Here is a 21,045-nt window from a genome sequence, read left to right as displayed (position 1 = left end):
ACGCTGCAAATACCAAACTGCCAAATAATATACACAGATTTGTCAACGCCCATAAAAAATATGATGGGCTAGGGATGGGGACTGGGTTTGTTTGTTTGTTTGTTTTTTTTACAACAAAATGTACAGATTACTAAAAACTAGGTGTGTAGTCCAACTTTTGACAGCGTTTTACAGCTACAAGTTCACATCAAACATAAAACAATTTTAGCCAGGGCTCTTCCCCGGGCTGAGCCTGGGCGGCCAGAGGGCGCTGGGAGGGGGCATTTCCTTTGTGTCAATGACATGTGGGTCCCATCGTAGAGTCTTTCCTCTCCCCAGCCCCCATCTCCCCTTCAAAAGAAATCCTGGTATTTACAAGCGAGTCCGCCTTGCTGGCACAGTGTACCCAGAGTGAAGTTTGCGATCTTTAAGAGTCCAGAGCCGTAGCATCGTAGAGCCCTCTCCAAACTGCACCCTGCCTGAGCGAGGGAAACCCATTTCAATCACCTAAAAGACACCCCCAGAAGCTGATTTTGTCATGTCCTTCTCTGTTTAAAGACTCCTTAAAGAATTGGATTCACTTGGTTGCTTTTGTTTTCTTTTTTAAAAAAAATTCCCACAAATTTTAGAAAAAAAAAAAAAAAGACGTCCAGCAGTTTGGCTTTTGTGATTTTTTTTCCCCCTTGGTCTAAACGGGACAGATTCTTAAGAAAAGTCGAAGCGCAGGGAGCGGCGAGTGGTTGGTGACGTGTGGCCGGCAGGAGGGAAAGCGATGAGGCAGCGCGCTGGGCCCGGCCCGGCCCGGTGTCCTCTCACCAGGTCCGACCATATAGCAAGGTGGAGCAGGACATGGTGCCGTAGTCCGAGCCCGAGGAGTTCAGGTGGGACAGGCTGGAGACCTGGCCCTGGAGCGCCGCGGGGCTGGCGGCGTGGTGCGCCAGGTCCGGAGACTGGCCCGCGCTGCCCGGCTGGTGGCCCGGGTGTGCCCCCAGGCCGGGGCCCCCGCTGCCCACCGAGATCGCCGCCGCGGCCGCCTGGGCAGCCTGCGCCTGCTGCTGCGCCTGCTGCTGCGCGTGGCCTTGAAGGCTGCCGGCCCCCGGCGCGGGGGCGCCCGCCTGGCAGGGTTTGCCGTCTTTCACCAGCACCGGCACGGCCACGCGGCGCGGCGACTGCTGCTGCGCCTGCTGCTGCTGCGGGCACCCGGCGCCCCCGCCGCCGCCGCCGCCGCCGCTGTCCTGCTGCAGTTGCTGCTGCGCCGCCTTGTCCTTGGCTTGGCGCTTCATCTTGTAGCGGTGGTTCTGGAACCAGATTTTGACCTGCGTGGGCGTCAGGTGGATCATGCTGGCCAGGTGCTCCCGCTCCGGCGCCGACAGGTACTTCTGCTGCTTGAAGCGTCGCTCCAGCTCGTACACCTGCGCCTGGGAGAAGAGCACCCGGCGCTTCCGGCGCGGTGCGCTTGGCAGCGGGGCCATGTTCTTGCTCACGTCCCCCAGCGAGCCCAGGCCGCCCATGCCGCTCATGTTCATGCCGCTCGCCGGGCCCATGAAGCGGGAGACTGTAAGCGACAAACGCACAGCGTCGGCGGGGGCCGGGCCGGGCGGGCACCTCCGCCTTCGCGCCCTGGGCCGGCCCGGCCCCCGCCGACGGCGCCCTCCTCGCCTAGGCCGCCTCGGCCGGGAGAGGCCTACGCTCCGCGGACGGCGCCTGCCCGGGCCGCGCCGTCGAGGGATCTCCTGGCGGGCTCCGCCTGCACCCCGCTTGCCTCCCTCCATCTCAGCGCTCCAGCCCACCAGCCGGGGAGAGAGGCCGCTTCTGATGCTTTCTTGCCCAACCCTGGCCAGAGTCGCTGGGTGAGCGGGCCCCGAGCGGCGACCTGGGCCCGGGCCAAGAGCCGGGGTCCCACGGCAGACCCCGACTTTTGGAGCCTGGGAGAGTGGGGTGTTCACTTTCAAGACCTAGAGCCGCCGACGCTGTGCCTCCTGGCCGCTCTCTCCTGTCAGCCCCAGGGAGGGCACTCGTGCCGCCTACTTGGAGCCCCTCTGAGGCCGCGCACCCTGGCACCTGCCCAGGCTGCAGAGCCGGCCGGGCGGTCCCCCAGCGTGTCTCAGCGGGGCAGCCTCCCGCCCGGCCAGGCCCGCCTCTCGGCTCCCCGCTAGCCCGCGGCTCCCTTAGTCTTGGGGGGCCACCCCTCGGCCCTCCGAGGTCTCCTGCGCCGAGCGGAGCCGAGCTGCCAGCCGGCCGCATCTGGGAGCCCTGCCCGCAAGACCCCAAGTGTCCCGCCTGGGACCCCTCCGGCCCGCAGCGGGAAGAGCCCCCAGCTCCCGCCCCCCGCTCCCTGGCGCGGCTGCCGGGCCGCGCGCCCGGACGCCCAGTGCGCGGCGGAGGCGCGGCGCCCTCGGGGCTGCTCTCCCGGCGCCTCCCGCCCCCAGCCCGCGGCCCGGCGCTGGGGCGGCCTCACTTACTGGCGGGGAAGCGCGGGTCCGGGTTGGCGCCGTACCATCCGGGGCCCGAGGCGCTGTTCCGCATGGTGTCCTGGTAGGGCGGCAGCTCGCTCATGTTGCCCAGGTTGCCGTTGCAGTAGCCCCCCACGGCGGAGTGCGAGAGCTGGGGCACCCCCGCCGCCGTCATGTGGTAGGCGGCGGTGACGGCGCCGTGGTGCCCCACGGCGTGCTGCTGCATGGCCGCGGCCGGCGGAGCCGCCTGGCCCTGCCTGTAAGCCGCCAGCGGAGCCCCGAGGCCGCCGCCCTCCATGCCCACTTTCTTGTAGCTTTCCTCCAGGGGACTCAAGATGTCAGACACTGAGAACGGAGTCGTGTGCTTTGGACTCATCGACATGATTCGGCGGCGGCTGGAGGAGGAAGGAAGAGGAGGAAAAAAAAGGGAGAGGGGGAAGGCGAAGCCTCGCTGCTTTTTTTTTCTCCCTTTGCCAAATATTCTGGTGTTACCTTAACGCCGATCTTGTTGGATGTACACGTAACCGAGTGGACCGAGTCCGCCTTAATTGGCTTGAGTGGAGGCTCGGGGGCTGCCTCGCGTTTGTTTTAGCCCGGCGCCAGGTTTTAGGCAGCCACCAGAGGCGGGGCGTAAGCGCTAAAGCAACAAGACAATAGAAGCCTACATCTTGCCCGAGATAATTAGCTTACATGCTGATGACAAGGTAAACACCTTTAAGTTTCACTTGTCAGGATTTTTAAGTCTCAAAAAGGGAGAGAGAGAGGAGAGAGAGAGAGAGAGGGAGAGAGAGGCAGAGACGCGACCCAAAGCATTCCTTTTCCCCCTCCCCCGGACACCCCCACCCCATTTTTTGTGGGGTGCGGGCGGCGCGCAGGGGGTGGGGGAGACGGGGGAGGGAAAGGAGGAGGGAACCCAGGGAGGGGAGGGGAGGGCAAGAGGTGGGGTGAGGAGTAGCCGAGGAGGAGGGATGGTGGGGAGGAAGGAAGGTGAATGCTGCTTTGCAACCAACTTTCTGAGTTACAAAGTGAACCACTTTCCAGTGCAGCCGGGGTTCCCGGGCGGGGACGAGTCTTTAGAGGGAGGGGGCCAAGGGACGGGGTAGGGGTTTCACCTGAGCCTGCTGGGGCTGCTCCTCCCTCCCGCCGCGGCCTCCCAGCCCCGCGCCTTCCCACTGCCTCCGGACCACATCGGGCTTCGAGGCGCCGAGCCCCAGTCGCCACCAAACGAGCTCGCGAGTCTGGGGACGAACCCTGGGGCCGCACTGTTGGTCTGCGGGTCTGTCCGTCTGTCTGCCTCTTCTGCCGCCGTCAGAGGGACACCTCTGCTCCCCGCCCCCTTTCCCCCTACCCGAGAGAGAATCCCAGCGGGCGGAGGGGACGCTGAGCAAGGGATCGGCTGCCTCCGAGAGGCTGTCCCAGATCCCCGCGTCCCCCTCCCCCCACCTCAGGGTCTTCTCAGCGGTCCAGGGCCCCCTGCATCACGCCCCCCCCCACCCCACACGCGGTTCCCTTTCCCCACCCCCATTCCCGGCCAAGGCAAGCACGCTACTGGCCTCCAGTGCTGGGAAGCTGGGGGTGGGGGTGGGGGTGGGGGGGCACTAACCCAGGGCCATTGCTGAAATTGCCCCACCTCGAACAAACCTGGTGTCCCCGACCCTCGCCCATCGCCCGGACACGCGGGGTTCTGGGGCTGGAGCTGACTTTCCGAGGACATCACAGCCCCAGCACCCGAGCCCAGAGCCACGCTGTTTTCCCCTCTGATGCTTCAGGGAGGGCGCGGGCAGGGAGCGTCGTGAGTACCCGCCCGCCTGTTGCCGGGCGGAACTGAGCCTGAGCCCCGGCGGGACCAGCTGGCCGGGAGGGGGCGAATCCCGAGGCGCGAGCAGCCCAGCGGGCGGGAGGCTGGGCTGAGGCTCGCCTCCGCCCGGAGCTCAGCCATGCAAAAGTGCACTTGCTTCCCCGGGAATAACCAAATATCTTTGTTTAAAGTGGCGGCGTAAATGGCCAGTCGCTTTGTGGCCACGCTGGATATTAGTAGATGAGGATCATTCTGCTTCAATTGGGCGCCTCTCATCCGGCGAGCAAGAAACTGCTTAGGAGGAAGTGGGTTTCCTGTCTGCGCGTTCCCAGGCTTCAAGTGTGAGCCCCGCGCCTTGAGGGTCCTTGGGCGCCTGGAGAGGGGGAGCTGTGGGCTTTCGCTCCCCAGCCGGGCGAGAGGCACCCGCGGTGCTGCCCCGGCCAGGCCCCGGGCCTCCAGCCCAGCGAACTACGGCGTCGCGCCCTGCGTGGCGCAGAGATCCCGAGACCCACTTCGACTTTCCTTCCTTGGGTTCTAAATATTTTGCTGTTTGGGTTCGGTTTTTGAGTTCTTTTAGCCTCCTCTCTGCGCTAGGGGCTGGAGGGTGGAGCTCTCCCTGGCCAGGCTAGGGCCTCCAAGACACTGCGGGCACCAGTTAAGGAGGCTTCTCGAATCTGTTTTCTGTTTTCACGTTTTGCTTCCCCTCCTTGTAGAGAAGGAGCTCCCAATGATGAACAGACACTTTTGTGAACGATTTAATTCAGATTAGGCACCTTTTTCATTAACAGTGGTTGCAGTAAGGAAAGTTGTTTTATTAGCTTTTTACTTTAACATTTCAGTTGTCTCCTCAAGGAGTGCCTTGTGCTCCCGCAATACAAAGCCAAATTCTATACTAACATTCACGTTGCTCACCACCTCTGTCGCTTATGAGGACAGAGAAAGCCCAGGGCACCTCCTTCCTCCCGCTGGACCCACCTTTTCAGGCAGCTCCCTCGTTGGCTTTGGGGCAGATAACCCTGCATCTGAGCCCAGAGACCTGCCTGTCGGTTGTACTGGAAAAGACTAGCACCAAACCGGTTCCTTGCCCTTTTACCAAGGGGCTCCTGTGGACCACGCTCTCAGGATGATTCAGGAGCGGTCATCTGAGCTTGCAGTTGTGAGGATGTGAGGTCTGAGCCCAGGGAGCAAGGAGGGAAGAGGATGCTGGGCTCAAGTGAACCGTCGAGAGCGGTCCAGAGGGAATACAGATCCCGTCTGCAGGCAGCCCTGGCCCCCGGGCTTGTTCTTTGACTGGGGTCTTAATGATAAGGTGGGGTGGGTTTCCCAGTCTCCCATCTTCTTCCTCTTCCTCCCTCTCCGTTCTTTCATAGTATTGGTAAGTGTAAGAAACACCATGTATAGATTGCCGTACCTGTCGCCCAGTCTCGATACCATTTAGAAATGGAGGGAATTCTTCACGAGATTTCTCTGAGATTCAAATAAGATCAGACACATAAAAACACTTTGAAAGCTTTGGAAAAATTTTAATTTTCATTGCCAGAGCTCGAGATTTCTGTATTGTCCTCATTAGCACAGCCTCCCCCACCCCCACTCTGCCTTTAAGGCTTTGAATCCAAGTGGAGGATAGACTTAGGTGCATCTTCCACAGTCCCTGAGCCTCGGCCTTCGTCCCTCCGCCGCTTTCCAGCCCCAAGGCAGGCCGCCGGTGCACGTGGCTAGCAGCTCCCCATCCCCACCCACACCCCCACTCACACCCCCACCCCCACCGCCAGCCTGGCAGACCTGACCGTGACCCCCAGCTCCGCAGCAGGCATTTGAGTCTCGGCTTAGAGCAGAAGCCCTAGCTGGGGTTGGGTGGGGGGGCGGTGCTCGGGCTGTGGCTGCTGCTCCACCCAAACCCCCTCCCCACCCTCTGCAACCAAGATTATGCTGCAACCTCCCACCGCAGGCACGCGCACCAGCACCCGCTCTGGACTAGACCTTGTCTGGGCCTTTGCGTCACCTGCCACCCCCGTCACCCCCGGCAGCACCTCTTTTATCTCTACCCCTTTCTTTCTCTCTCTCTGTCTCTCTCTGTCTCTCATACACACACACACACGCACACACACACCGTCCCGCACTATTTGCCAGATGTGCTGCACTGCCAAGAAGAATAAGCCTGAAGACTAAGATGTCTAGCCCGGCAGGTAGGGGGAGGACTGCTATCTCTCTCTGAGCTTGTCCAAGCAGAGGCCTTGCGGGTCCCTCCCCTGGCCCCAACACCTCTTCCTAACCAGAGTGTCCTTTCTTTTAGTTGCTTCCGGGAGTCATCTTAAGTAGGGTGACCCCAGTTAAACTAGTTAACTTCTTCATGATTGCAGGGAATACTTGGAAATCATGAGTTCCCCTCATAGGAGTCTGGTGTCTTGAGTAACTCTCCCTGGTGGAGTGGCTCAGGGGTTTCCAGTTTGAGCTTCTCAAGGAACTTTCCCTGGTGGGGCCACACCCGGCCACCTTAATCCTGGCCACACTGCTTTGCTTTCTGCAGCTTGGCCTGGAATCTAAGGAGCCCCAGAGGCTCAGGCTAAAGCCCAGGCCAGACTCAGGCTACCAGGAACTGCCATCAACCTTTGTTCACCACTCGTGTGGCCAAAAGGAAACGCCTTTCTGTCCCTCCAGAGTCCCTTCTCTGAGAATTTAGAACAGAAGACTCATACAGAAGGCTGTATGACTCAGGGTCTGTAGTTTGGGCTGCATGAGGAATGAAAAAGTCCTCCCCAGTCCTCACCACCACATTTTTCTAATTCTCTTCATGGTCCTTCACACCTCTTCTAGGACGGCAAGAGATTGTGTTCCCTGGTGGTGTTATTTTGCTCCGAGTTTTTTCGCAATTCGTGATTTATTCAACAAATATTTATTGAGTGCTGGCTCTCTTCCAGACTCTGTGCTGGGCCTAAAAATTCAGCTTTATTTGTTTTTAAAGATTTTATTTATTTATTCATAGACACACAGAGAGAGGCAGAGGGAGAAGCAGGCTCCATGCAGGGAGCCTGATGTGGGACTCTATCTCGGGTCTCCAAGATCCCACCTCAGGCTGCAGGCAGCCCCAAACCGCTGTGCCACCGGGGCTGCCCTAAAAATTCAGCTTTAAACAAGCTAGATGTGTCTTCTACACACACAGAGCTTATAAATGAACAATAAATCACCCAAATAATATGCACGTAGTTACTTTGTCGTGACGTTACTCTGGGATCCACCAGAGATAGAGAAGGTGTGTGGGGGGGGCACAGGGGGGGTTGGCAGGGATTGGGGAGGTTCTTCACCATTCCTGTTCTTAAAGTGCTCACGGGTGGTAGGCAGAGCACTTGAGTAGAAGTCAGAAGTCCCAGGGTTCAAGCCCTGGCTTTACCATGTTTCAGTTATGTGGAATAGTTTTCCCGGGACTCCCAACATACCCTGGAGCCCCTCCCATCACAGCCAGGGTAAACTAAGGTATTGTTTACTGGCCTCCCTTCTTTAGTGTGAGAACCCATTTTATTCATCCTTGAATCTTCCCGTGCCTCAGGAAAAGTTGAATTTCGGAAACAAAGCCTCTTAGCACCTGATTTCTCAGAGGCAAAATATGGTCATAATCTCCTTTGTGTACCTTCCAGGTTGTACGAGGGAGTCCAAGTATTAAAGGATGAGATTGTGTGTGTGAGTTTGTAAAGCATAAATATCGCTAGCACATGGAAGGAGTTCTAAATCTTGAGTTTATAGAAACTGTGATCCAGGCCTCTAATTCTGCATGAAACTCTCTGGGCCGTTGGCTGTTCCTGCACCCAGGCCGGCCGTGAGCTAGCCTTCTGCAGCCAGGGGCAGCCCCCCCCCCCCCCCCCCCCCGCACCGGGCCTAGCTGAGCTGGGCTCCCGGATGCGGTGCCGTCGAGGCAACGCCACTCTGGGAGAGAAAAACAGGAACGCAGCCCGGCGCGGGGGGCGGGCGCTGCTCCCCAATTCCGAGATCCAAGGAACAGAGAGAGTCCAGAGCCCCCTCCGGAGGGCGTCTTTCTCTCCCTGAAGGATCTCACCGGAACCCGCCGTGCCTTTTTCTCAGGCAGCCGAACTGAGAGCCCCTGGAAGATGTGCGCGACCCGGCGGTCTGCAGGAGGGCAGCTGTCACCAGGAGGCTTTCGCAGGCTCCGTTCCAGGGACAGATTCCGAGCTGACGCGCGCTCCCTCTACTGCTCGGGGCTTGGCTCCAGCGTCTGGGGTCTTTGAGGGCCACCTTCCTATTGCGGACGCTCTTCCAAGCCGCGGCCTCCGGGCTGGCCCTGGGGGCGGGGGCGGGGGCGGGAGGACGCTAGGACGTCTGGGAGCAGGGCTCCAGCGTCGCCCTCTCCCAGCGCTGGCGGCTCCCCTCCCGGGGCGGAGTGGCCCCCAGGTCCTGAGTGCGAAGGCCAGAGTCCGCCCGGGGAGGAGCAGAGTCCACTCTCCGGCCTGGCCTTCCGTGTCGAAGAACCCTTTCCTCTGTCGGGGCAAGCCTCCCAGGAGGTGGACACTTGTGGTCTCGAAACCTGCCCATTTTCATGTCACACATTTCAAGCCTGGATTCACCTGGTCCCAAGTTATGGTCAGAGCCCCTGTAGTCAGGGCGCCCCCTGGCGGAAAGGGATCTAGGGTAGCAGCGAGTTTGGGGACTGGGTTGCGAAGTAGAGAGAAGAGGGGAAACTCAGCGCCAGCTGCACGCTTTGAAATGCGGAGAAGCCAAATAATATGCACGTAGGGGTGCATATTCCAGGGGTGGGAAGGAGGGGGGGCCGGCCTGCAACTGCTCCGGTGCGGGGAGCCCCGCGAGACCGATACACGAGCACAGCCCAAGCCCTCTAGCGAACGGGCTTGTGTTTCCTCCGGGTCCTTCGTTCCTGTTTAAATTAAGAGCCTGTAAGTGAGCAGCAGAGTGGACGGCGGCGGTTCCTCCCTCCGCGGGACGGACGGGAAGCTCCCATCCAAGGAACGGGAACACCCCAGGAGGCGCGTGCAGTTCGAAGGAAAGTTTTGGAGCTACCGAAGCCGAAATGACGGCTCCGGGAAGGGTCCTGGTGGCGGCGCGCTGTTCGCCCTGGGACCTGGGCAGCTGCAGCCAGCTCCGCTCTTCCTCCCTTCCCTCTCGCGTCAGACCGAAGCCCAGCAGTGTGCGCCCAGGGCCTATCGCAGTCGCGTCTTCCGCCGAGTCTCCCAGCAGCGCTCGGGGGGTTACATTTCTCCGCTCCTTTCCCCTCTGCAATCTCCCGTCCCTCCCCCACCCCGACATTGGGCCCGGGCTAAGTTGCGAGTAGCAGCATTACCGCCCCCCCGCCCCCTCCAGCGCTCTCCGGGAGATCCCGCGGCTGTGGGTTTCCGGGGCTTGACCTAGGCGGGCTTCCCCACCGCTCACCTCCCAGGACGCCGACGCCCGCGCGGGCGCGGACAGGACCGCCGCGAGCCGCAGCGCCCTCTTCCAGCCTCCCGGAGAACTGTATCCTCAGGGCCGTCCCGGGGAAGACGGCTTTGTTCCCACGTCAGCCCGGCAAGACTGGGGCAGTGTTCAGGCACTCGTAGTGGTTCATCCGCTACGGATTTGCCCTGCCCGTCTAGCTGTTTATTCACCATACCTTCGGCCCGACCATATGCCTGGCTGCTAATCGTTCCTCCCAGAGCCACAGAGGTGTTCGGATAGACCCTTGGGATCACCCAGCCTCCTGCACCTGCCATTTGACAAGGCTCCTGTGTAGATCAGGACTAGGGAAACTGCTGTGATATCTAAAGCTTTCCTTTAATTATACTTTCCTTTGAAATCTAGCTATAATTTTCCCTTCGTATCTGACGGCAATTCCACACGTGTGTGGTGGCCAGTGTAGCAGCTTGCATTTTTTTGCATGCCTGCTTGCAGAAATCAAGTGGCCCTACTGGCTGGACACAAGGGGGCTCTGCTTGCTATTGCAGAAGTAGGTGGATAGCACCTAGAAAACACATGGGATCAAGCATACTTCTGGAACTAGTTACACTATGAATGGGTGCCCTCCAGCCCTCCAATTTCTGGCATAGACTCACCCAGCCAGGCTTTCTTCCCAATTATTCCCCCTCCTTGGACCCTTGCCAAGACTGTATCCTCTCCACCCCCTTCCTCATGTGCCTAAATTACTCTGCTTTTGTTCTTTTTCACTTAAAATATCACTTCCACTCCCATAACTAAGTCATACCCTTCTTTTAAAAACAGTCCAATTGCCTCTTCCAAAAACTGAGTATCTGGCACACAGTAGGAGCTCAATATTTTTGCAGAATAAATGGATGGATCTAGACTGCACTTGTCTATTACCATTAATAAGACCGTTCACTCTAATTGAATGATTTCCTGATTGTTTCATATGTTTGTGTTCTCCTTTTGGCTAGACTGTTGGGTCCTTGATTTCAAGGGCTATGCCAAACACTTAGCCATGTCCCGGAAATGGGCTCAGAGCATAGCAGCATTTCATACTGTTGATCATCTCTTTCCAAAATTCGCTCATTGGCTTAAAAGTCACCACTTAGTTATGATTCTCCCCTGCATGCCCATCTCCATGGCTTCAACAGCCAACCTCTCTCCAGAGTTCTAGCCCTATATTTCCAATTGTTTACCTCCTCATATGAATGTCCACCAAACTTAACATATCCCAATCTGAACTCAAAACACTGCCCCAAGTGGCTTCTTGTTCTGTGTTCTTGATCTAGGTGAATGGCATGAAAATCTCCCCCTCCCTACAACCCCACTCTCCCCATTGGCTCTTGTATTAGTCTGCTTGGCCTTTCATAACAAAATACCAGAGACTGAGGGTTTTAAACAACAGAAATTAATTTCCTCACAGTTTTGGAAGCTGGAAAATCCAAGATCTAGGTCTTACAGGTTCAGTTTCAGGTAGAAACTCTTCCTGGCTTCTGTCCAGCACCTTTCACTGTGTACTCACATGATGTAGAGAGATCTCTCTCTTTCTCTTCTTAAAAGGCCACAGTCCTACTAGATTAGGGCCCCGCCCTTATGACCTCATTTAACATATTTAACACTATCTCCTAACTACCCTATTTCCAGGTACGGTTACATTGAGGGTTAGGACTTCAACATATGATTTTGGGGCACAAATTCAGTCTAAACCAGCTCTTGAACAATATGCCTGAATATCATCCTTTTCCTCTTCCTCATCCAACTAGTCATAAAGTCCTATCAATTCCACATCTGAGATGTCTCCCAAATCCAGCTCCACTTCTTCATAGCTAGTTCTTCTCTCCTTTTACTGCCTTCCAAGGCCATTCATCATCTACTGCCTAATCATGTAGCCCTGATTTCTACCTTTAGGCTCTCTCCAGTCCAGTCTCTGGTCCTTGTCCCCAGGACAGAGTCCAACATATCTCTCCAAACTAATTTTTCCCTGCCTCACTACCTACCCCTCTACACCCTGCTCTCCAGCAAGCCTACACTTCTATTGAAGGAGGTCACTGAGAGGATGTGACCTCTGGCTGACCTGTGAGCTGAACCTCCGTGATCAGAGCATCCTCACCCCCCTCCCCTGTCCTCAGAATGAGCATTCTGCTTGCCTTCTCTGCCCCCAGAAGCTGCCCCAAGGACACAGCCTTGAGATAGTGATGTAGTGTTGAGACTATCTTGATGGTATATGATTGAACCCAGTGAAGTCTTCTATATCTTAAGATTTGACCAGCTGGTGGGGAAAACTCCTCCTCTTGCAGCCTCTAGGAGAAGCCTCATAATTAAATTCACTTGCTCATTAAACTTACCACCTACTAATCTGGAGTGGTCTGCTTCTTTCTGCAATGTCATCCTACCCTCCTTTTTTGGGAGGGTTGGTTCAGATTATACTAGTAAGCTCCTGAGGTCGCAAACCAACAACTTCTCACCTTTTCATCTTACACAGCTTTATGGAGTACAACTGACATACAAGAAACTGCACATATTTACAGTATAAGATTTGAGTAAGTTTGGGGGTATATATGTACCCATGAAACCATGGCCACAGCCAAGGAAACAAACATATCTAACCCCACAAAACTTTCTCCAGATCCTTAGGAAGCACTCTCTCCTCCTCTCCCTGTACCCATCCCAGTCACTAAGCAAATATTGATCTGCTATCGGATACTACAGATAAGTCATCCCTTTCTAGTGTTTTACATAAACAAACTGTTTTGCACTCTATTTTGTCTGGCTCTTTACACTTAGTATAGTTATTTTGAGATTCATCAATGTTATTACATGTATCCATAGGTTTTTTTTTTTAATTGCTGAGTTGTATTCAGTTGTATGGATATACCAAAATGTGTTATACATTCAGCTGTAGATGCACATTTGATTTATTTCCAGTTTGGGGCTATTACAAATAAAGATGCTATAAACTCTTATGTCAAGTCTTTATGAAGACATATGCTTTGATTTGTCTTGAGTAAATATGTAGGCGTAGAATAGCTTCCATGCACGACTGTCAAAGCATTCAATCATTTGTCATTAAGGATGTCAGTCATAAGCTTTATGTAGAAGCTCTTTATCAGTTTGAGAGAGTTCCTTCTATTTCTGTGTGCTGATGGTTTATGTCAGAAATGGAGAGTAGGTTTTGTCCAGCACTTTTTCAGCATCCTCTGAGATGAACCTATAATTTTTAAATTTTTATTTATTTTTTCAGTTTTTTTAAAAGATTTATGTATTCATGAGAGACAGAGAGAGAGAGAGAGAGAGAGAGAGGCAGAGACACAGGCAGAGGGAGAAGCAGGCTTCTCACAGGGAGCCCGATGCCGGACTCGATCCTGGATTCTGGGATCAGGCCCTGAGCCAAAGGCAGATGCTCAACTGCTGTGCCACCCAGATATCCCTCAGTTTTTATTTTTAGTCTATTCATAAGGTGAGTTACACTGATTTTTGAAGTCTAAACCAATCTCACCTTTCTGGGATAAATTCCATTTGGTCATCATTTGTTATCCATTTTTGATATTATTATATTCAAATGGCTGAAGGTTTCTCAAGGACTTATTTATGCTCATGAGCATGTTAATCTGTAATTTTCTTTTCTTGTTTTTTTTTTTAAGATTTATTTATTTATTTATTTATTTATTTATTTATTTATTTATTCATGAGAAACACAGAGAAAGAGAGAGGCAGAGACACAGGCAGAGGGAGAAGCAGGCTCCATGCTAGGAGCCCGATGCGGGACTCGATCCCTGGTCTCCAGGATCACACCCTGGGCTGCAGGGGGCGCTAAACAGGCTGCCCTGTAATTTTCTTTTCTTATAATGGCTTTGTTTATTTTTGATGTCAGTGTAATTCTGGCTTCATAGAATGAGCTGAGAACCATTCCCACCTCTCCAATTTTCTGTAAGAGTCTCTTTTCTTTTAAATGTTTTATTTATTTATTCATGACACACACATACACACACACATACACACACAGAGGCAGAGACACAGGCAGAGGGAGAAGTCGGCTCCCTGCAAGGAGCCCAATACAGGACCCGATCCCAGACCCCACGATCATGCCCTGAGCCAAAGGCCAAAGCTCAACCACTGAGCCACCCAGGCATCCTTCTGGAAGAGTTTCTAAAGACTTTGTATCTCTCTTTTCCCCAAATGTCTGAATGTTTGGTAGACTTCCCCAATGAAGCCAGCTGGCCTGGAGTTTCCTTTGTGGAAAGATTAATATAATATAATATGTAAGATTATATAATATCTAATGAGATATAGAAATATATATTCAGATTATCTATTTCTTCCTGAGTGATCTTTGATAGTTTGTGTCTTTCAAGGAATTTGTCCATTTCATCTAAGTTGTTGAAAAAAACTAAAAAAAAAAAAAACTAAAAAAAAAAAGTTGTTGAAAAAAACTGTTCATATAAGCTATTTCCTTAATATCCTTTTAATAACTGTAGGGTCTAGAGTTATGTCACCACTTCTTTTATTGCTGATATTAGTAACTTGTGTCTTCTCTTTATCTCTCTTTTTATAAGTCTAGCTAGTGGTTTGCCAGTTTAATTGATCTCAAAGAATCCACTTTTGGTTTCATTGATTTCTCTATTATTTTTGTTTTCATTTCAATAATTTCTGTTTACATTTTTATTATTTCTTTTATCCTGGTAACATTGTGCTGAATTTGTTCTTCTTTTTCTAGTTTCTTAACATGAAAACTGAGACCATTGATCTGAGACTGTATTAGTTTCCTGTAGTTGCCAAAAAAAAAAAAAAAACAACTGAAACTTGGAAACTTAAAGAACAGAAATTTATTCTCTCCCAGTCTGGAGGCCAGACCTCTGAATTTAAGGTGTTAGCAGGGTCACACCACACATCCTGTTCCTTGACTCTAGCAGCTTTTGGTGGCTATCCAGTCTGTAACTCATGTCTACATTACTCAAACCTGTTTTCACATTGTCTCCATTTCACAGAAGTCTTCTCCTCTGTTTCTCTTTGCCTTTCTCTCCAAAAGATGCTTGGATGGCATTTAGAGCCCCCTTGGATAATCTTAGGTGATTTCCTCTTTCAAGATCCTTAACTTTATAACTGCAAAGACTCTTTTTCCAAGTAAGGTAACATTCACAGGTTCTGGGGGTTAGGATATGGACGTATCTTTTTGGAGGCCACAGGTCAGCCCACTACAAAGACCTTCTCTAAATAGACATTTTAGTGCTACAGATTTCCCTATAAGCACTGCTTTAGCCACATCCCATACATTTTGATAGGTTGTATTTTAACTTTCATTTTCAAGCCAGAATATTTTCTAATCTCCATTTTGATTTTTTTTTTTTTACTCTTGGCTTATACAGACTTATGCTGTTTAATTTCAAATGTCTGGGTATTTCCCAGAAATCTTGCTGATCTATTGTGGTTCTGTGATAATCTTGGTTCTATTGTAATCAGAGTACTAATTTTGTATGACTCAAATTCTTTTAAATTTATTGAGACTCATTTAGTGGCCCAGTATACAATCTATCTTGGTAATCTATGCATTTGATGAGAAAGTTTACTCTGCTAAACAGAGTGTTCTATGAATGTCAATTGGGTCAACTTGTTTCACAGAGTTATTAAAGTCTTCTATGCTCTTATTGTTATTCTATCTACTTGTTCTATTAATTACGATGAGAAAGGTACTAAAATCTTCAACTATAATTGTGGGTTTCTTTCTTTTTTTTAAAGATTTTATTTATTTATTCATGAAAGACACAGGCAGAGACATAGGCAGAGGGAGAAGCAGGCTCCTCACGGGGATCCCAATGCGGGACTCGATCTCGGTAATCCAGGATCATGCCCTGGGCCGAAGGCAGATGCTCAACCACTAAGCTACCCAGGTGTCCCTAATTGTGGGTTTCTTTATTATCCTTACAATTCTATTAGCTTTTGCTTCGTGATTAGATTTGGAAACTTTTCTGTTATTAGACTTGGAAACATTTAGGAATGTTATGACTCTTGAATTCAACACTTTATCATTATACAATGATCCTTTTCCTTTCTGATATTTTCTGTGTTCTGAAGTCTTCTTTTACTTTACTTTTTTTTTTTTTTAAGATTTTATTCATTCATTCATGAGAGACCCAGAGAGAGAGAGGCAGAGACACAGGCAGAAGGAGAAGCAGGCTCCATGCAGGGAGCCCGATGTGGGACTCCATCCCTGGACTCTGGGATCATGACCTGAGTCGAAGGCAGACACTCAACCACTGAGCCACCCAGGCGTTGCTGACGTCTTCTTTTTCTGATATTAATATAGCTTTATTTTGATTAGGATTAGATCATATATCTATTTTTCTTCTTTTTCTTTTAGCCTATGTGTGTCTTTATAGTTAATGTGGATTCTTGGAAGCAGCATATACTTGGGTCTTGCTTTTAATTCATTTAGACAACTTTTGCCTTTAATTAGGATATATTTCTTAAAGATTTTATTTATTTATTCGTGAGAGACACAGAAAGAGAGAGAGAGAGGGAGAGAGAGAGAGAGGTAGAGACATAGGCAGAGGAAGAAGCACGCCCCTGGTGGGGAGCCTGATGTGGGACTTGATCCTGGAACTCTGGGACCACGCCCTGAGCCAAAGGCTGACGCTCAACCCCTGAGCCACCCAGTGTCCCTAATTAGTATATTTAGACCAGTTGCATTTAATGTGTTATTGCTGTTGTGTTGAAGCTCAATTGACCATCTTGTTTGTAGTCTATTTCAGACTTCTTTGTACCCCCTCTGTTTTGGCCTTCTTTTAAATTAATCAGTGCTCTATGATTCCATTTTATCTCCTTCTTTTTGCTTATTAGCTATAATTTTCATTGTGTTATTTAAGTAGTTGCTTCAAGATTTCATCGAACTTACCACAGTTTATCTTGAAATGATATTATACTAACTAATTTGCTTTCTGGCCTTTGTACCATTGTTGTCATGTATTTTACTTCTAAACATATTATAGGGGCTCCTGGGTGGCTCAGTTGCTTAAACATCTGCCTTTGGTTTAGGTTATGATCCCAAGGTTCTGGGATTGAATCCCATATGGGGAAAGACTCCCTGCTCAGTGGGGAGTCTGCTTCAGCCTCCACCCTCCCCCCTGCTTGAATTCTCTCTCTCTCATACTCTCTCTCTAATAAATAAATAGAATCTAAAATGAATAAGTTATCACTTAAAAAAATAAACATTATAAACACCATAACAAATGTTTGTTACCTTTGTTTTGCAGTCAGCAATCTTTTAATAAAATTTAAATACTAAGGGAAAAAGTCTTTTATTTCACATATACTTGCTATTTCTGGTTATTTTCAGTAGATCCATGTTTGCATCTGGTGTTATTTTCCTTCTGACTGAAGAACTTCTTTTAAACATCTCTTGTAGTTTTGATGGTGATTAATTCTTTCAGTTTTCACCTATCTGAAAAAGTCTTTATCTTCATTTTTCAAAGATACTTTTTTCATTAGATATAGATTTATAGATGGACAGTGTTTTTTTTTTCTTTCAATTTTTTTTAAGTTATTCTACTCTCTTCTGGCTTACACTGATTCCAGGGACAGCACAAAAATGAGGTGTATTGGGAGGGTTTTACCCCTCCTAATCTCTATTAACTCCCCACCCAATCTCTATAAACTCACTCCAGACTCATACGGAAAGTTTATTTTTATTACCTTGTATGAGTATAGTTTCATGGCCCTGCCTCCCATCTATTCTAAAGGCATGCAAGATTGTTACCTCTTACTGCATCCTATATGGAAATTAATCATTATTTTAAGCCCTTTCAAGGATGGAATGACATTATCATGGTTATTCTTCTATTGCCTAAGTCTCTTATAAATTATCTATCAAGATGCATTTTTTTGGGAAAGTGAGGTGGAAACTACATTATAAGTTTTCAAAAGGTTACCTTGTGTTTCAGTTGAAGTTGTTCATTAAAACTTTGCTCCCTTTAGAAACAAGGTATTAAGAAAATATAGATTGAATTCCAGAGCAACTGTAAGGAATTCATTTGCCTGGGCATTTTGAAATCAAAGTTTGGGGAACATTCTTAGATAAAGGAAAAGTCCTGGACATGTTCCAGGGAATGTTCCAGACATTTGGCATTTGTACAAGAGAAATATAGTATTTTCTCAATTTTTATAGACGAGGAAACAAAGGCTCAGTAGGGTTACATTGCCAAATTACATAGCTAGTAAGTATTAGAGCTAAGCTTTCATTGTTAGCATACTATATTCCAAAACTTAAGAGGAGTCATAGCCTAGACAAACAGAGACTTTAAAGAATTCTCTATCACCTATTCATATCTTCTAATTGTATAGTTATTTAGATAGCAAGATAATTTGAATGTCCACTCATCTGCTTAGAGAAATATTTTGTATTTCCCCTTTATCCAATAGTTTTCAAACTTTAATGTGAATAAAATTAGTTTAATAAAATAAAAAAATAAAAATAGTTCTCAAACTTTAATGTGAATAAAATTACTTTATTTAATGTGCATAAAAATCAAATTATATGCACAAAATTGTGTCACCATTTTACAGGAATTTCTAGAGTAATTTTGATATCATTAGATTTTTACCCTAAACATGATCACATTTAAAACCTAACAACCCAGTACTGTGGCACTACACTCTACTCTTTCCACTCTATGACAATGTTGTTCCCTGATTTCCAACAAAGAGGTTACAGTCCTTTTAGGAAAATGTAGTAAAAAGGAACACATTGTAGGGAAGAGTATAGTTATCCTGTTTGTAGGACTTTACTTTCACCATTAAAGGAGTGTGACTAATGTACCTAGAGAGTTGAAATTCTTTTTTGCAGTCAAGAAGATGACTTCTTAAAGGATAAAGTTAAGCATAGAAATTTTATCTAAGACAGTAGCTCTCAAATTTTAGATAGCATGAGAATCACCTCAGAAGCTTGCTTTAAGTATAGATTCTTGAATGGGAGTTCTGATTCTGGTAAAGGAAAGTAGCTTATATCAGACTAAGCCTTCTCAGACAACAATAATAAACTCTGGACAACACACACACACACAATAATATGAAGGCACTAGAAAGTGATCTAAAGCAGGCAGAAGCTGAAACTGAAGGGGGTTCTAGTCTTTAGTGGACTCACAGAGTAAGAATCAATTTTACAAGGCTAATCCAGTGAGGGCACTACTCAGACCACACAGTACAGGGCAGATAGAAGATAAGCAGAAAAGCCTAGTTTTTTGAACTTGAGGTATCAGAGGATGGAATCAGAGGCTGCAAGAATATCTGGGAAATAAAGGGAGGGAAATCCCAGAACAGAGGAAACCATGTGCAGGATAAGAGCAAGAGTGGGGAAGGGAGACACAAAACTTGGATTTAAATGCCTCTCAAATCATAAGCTATTTCCTGAAATGTATATGTACAGGAGATAGTCCAAGGAGCTCAGCTGAAAGCAGTATGTGGAAGAATGTAAAAGCTGAGCAGGAGAGCTTGAAGTTCCATTCTTACCAAGTTAAATGGATTCAGTGAGCACTTCTGCTCTCCATTGAAGAAAGCTTGCATTGGAAGAAAAGGCAATGTCACAGGACTAAAAGATTGGTCTCCAATGTGAGGGGCAAATAAATATATCTAGCAATGTGTAAAAACAATGCTCCACAAGTTCAAGGGAAATCAGCTAGGAAATTTAACTGCCTGGTGGAACAAAAGTCAATATTCTTCAAAGAATAACAGAAGACAAGAATCCAGAATCTAAAAACTTTAACATGTATTATTAATAATGGTCAGATTATAATAAAAAATAACTAGGCATGTAATGACAATAGGAGATAATTCTTAAGGTCAAAAGTGAAAGTATTTAATCGAAACAGACTTGTAAATAACCAAGATGTTGGAATTAGCAGAAAAGAACATTTAAAGAGCTAAATATATATAATAAAATATGTATACATTCAAAGACAAATTACATCATTATAATAAGAACTGAACAAATGGGGGAACATTCTCAGGGAAATGGGAAAATATTTTAAAAATCAAATGGAGGGCAGCCCGGGTTTAGCACCTGCTCAGCGGTTTAGCACCTGCCTTCAGCCCAGGGTGTGATCCTGGAGACCCGGGATCGAGTCCCACATCAGGCATCCTGCATGGAGCCTGCTTCTCCCTCTGCCTGTGTCTCTGCCTCTCTCTCTGTCTCTCTGTGTCTCTCATGAATAAATAAATAAAATATTAAAAAAAAAACAAATGGAAATTTTAAAACTAAAGAGTTAAAGAGAAAATTGGAGACAGCAGAACTTGAAAACAGATCGATAGAAATTATTTAGTCTGAAAAGCAGAGAGAAAAATAATTAAAAATAAAAGCAGGGGGATCCCTGGGTAGCTCGGCAGTTTAGCGTCTGCCTTCAGCCCAGGGCATGATCCTGGAGACCCAGGATCGAGTCCGGCATCTGGCTCCCTGCATGGAGCCTGCTTTTCCCTCTGCCTGTGTCTCTGCCTCTCTCTCTCTCTCATGAATAAATAAATAAAATCTTTAAAATAAATAAATAAATAAATAAATAAATAAATAAATAAATAAATAAATAAAAGCAAAGCCCAGTGACCTGGGAGACAATATCAAGTGATCAAAAAGCATATAGCAAAGATTAAGTTCCTGCCTTTCTAGACCATTAAACAAGGAGAGGGGAATTTTCTGTTTCAAAAATATTTCTATCATTCAGTGAACATTTTTATTGTTTCTGGAATTACCTTCAGAATTTTTATCCCTGAATAATGGTATTTCTTGCTATTAGATTGGTTATGTCATTCAAGAGGTCCAGTCACTCCATCAACTGTGTGGCAAAACACCTCACCAGCATGATCAGTCCATTAAATTGTGGATGCTTTGATTAAGCTTTAGCAACAAAACACCCTTCTGGGCAATGTGTTACAACAGGGCTTCTTCTATCTGCTTCACTAGCTAACCAAAACATGGCTCATTATTGCTTCACTTGAACTTCTCCTTCCAGCAGAAAATCCGTCAGAATCTTTGATAAATATCTATAAAATACATATAACACATAATGTATTTATATGATATATATATTTAGCTTTTCCCCCCAGAAGATTGGGAAGAGCATTGTAAAAGGAAATCATATTGTCTTTTTTGCCACCTTCCTTTAGCTGAATCTCATATTTTTGAAAATAATGAAATTCTTCTTTCACCAGTTTGTCTAGATCTACTTTTTTGTTTTGAAAGTCTGGCTGAAGATTTCTTTCCAGTACAATTGATAGAGTGATAACTCCACAATGGTCTATCTGTACTTAAGCTGGTTGATATTTTCCAACATGTCTTCAAGGAGAAAGAAGTTTCTTTCATACATGATCATAGCTGATAAGTTGGTTGCTATGGTAAACGCTTCCCAGGTATAATGATAC

The 21,045-nt window shown here is 48.5% G+C and overlaps 1 protein-coding gene across 3 annotated transcripts; it reads right to left on the bottom strand.

Annotated features, from left to right (window-relative positions):
* Positions 1-602: 602 nt before the first annotated feature.
* NKX2-1 (NK2 homeobox 1) lies at positions 603-4,369 on the bottom strand. Of its 3 annotated transcripts, XM_041759325.1 has the most exons (5): positions 4,074-4,369; positions 3,683-3,776; positions 2,925-3,069; positions 2,442-2,827; positions 603-1,534 (listed from the first exon to the last, which is right to left on the bottom strand). In XM_041759325.1, exons 4-5 carry the CDS (start codon positions 2,812-2,814, stop codon positions 792-794), a joined length of 1,116 nt encoding a protein of 371 aa, XP_041615259.1. In that variant the 5' UTR covers positions 2,815-2,827; positions 2,925-3,069; positions 3,683-3,776; positions 4,074-4,369; the 3' UTR covers positions 603-791. The 3 variants fall into 3 exon arrangements, with proteins under 3 accessions (XP_041615259.1, XP_041615261.1, XP_041615260.1); XM_041759327.1 differs by lacking the exon at positions 2,925-3,069 and having other exon boundaries at positions 3,545-3,776; XM_041759326.1 differs by lacking the exons at positions 2,925-3,069; positions 3,683-3,776.
* Between the last annotated feature and the right edge of the window lie 16,676 nt (positions 4,370-21,045).

Source organism: Vulpes lagopus, chromosome 6 (genome assembly GCF_018345385.1).
Source record: "Vulpes lagopus strain Blue_001 chromosome 6, ASM1834538v1, whole genome shotgun sequence".
Lineage (NCBI taxonomy): Eukaryota > Metazoa > Chordata > Mammalia > Carnivora > Canidae > Vulpes > Vulpes lagopus.
Note: the sequence above shows the minus strand (reverse complement) of the source record. Positions and strands in the feature narration are given on the sequence as shown.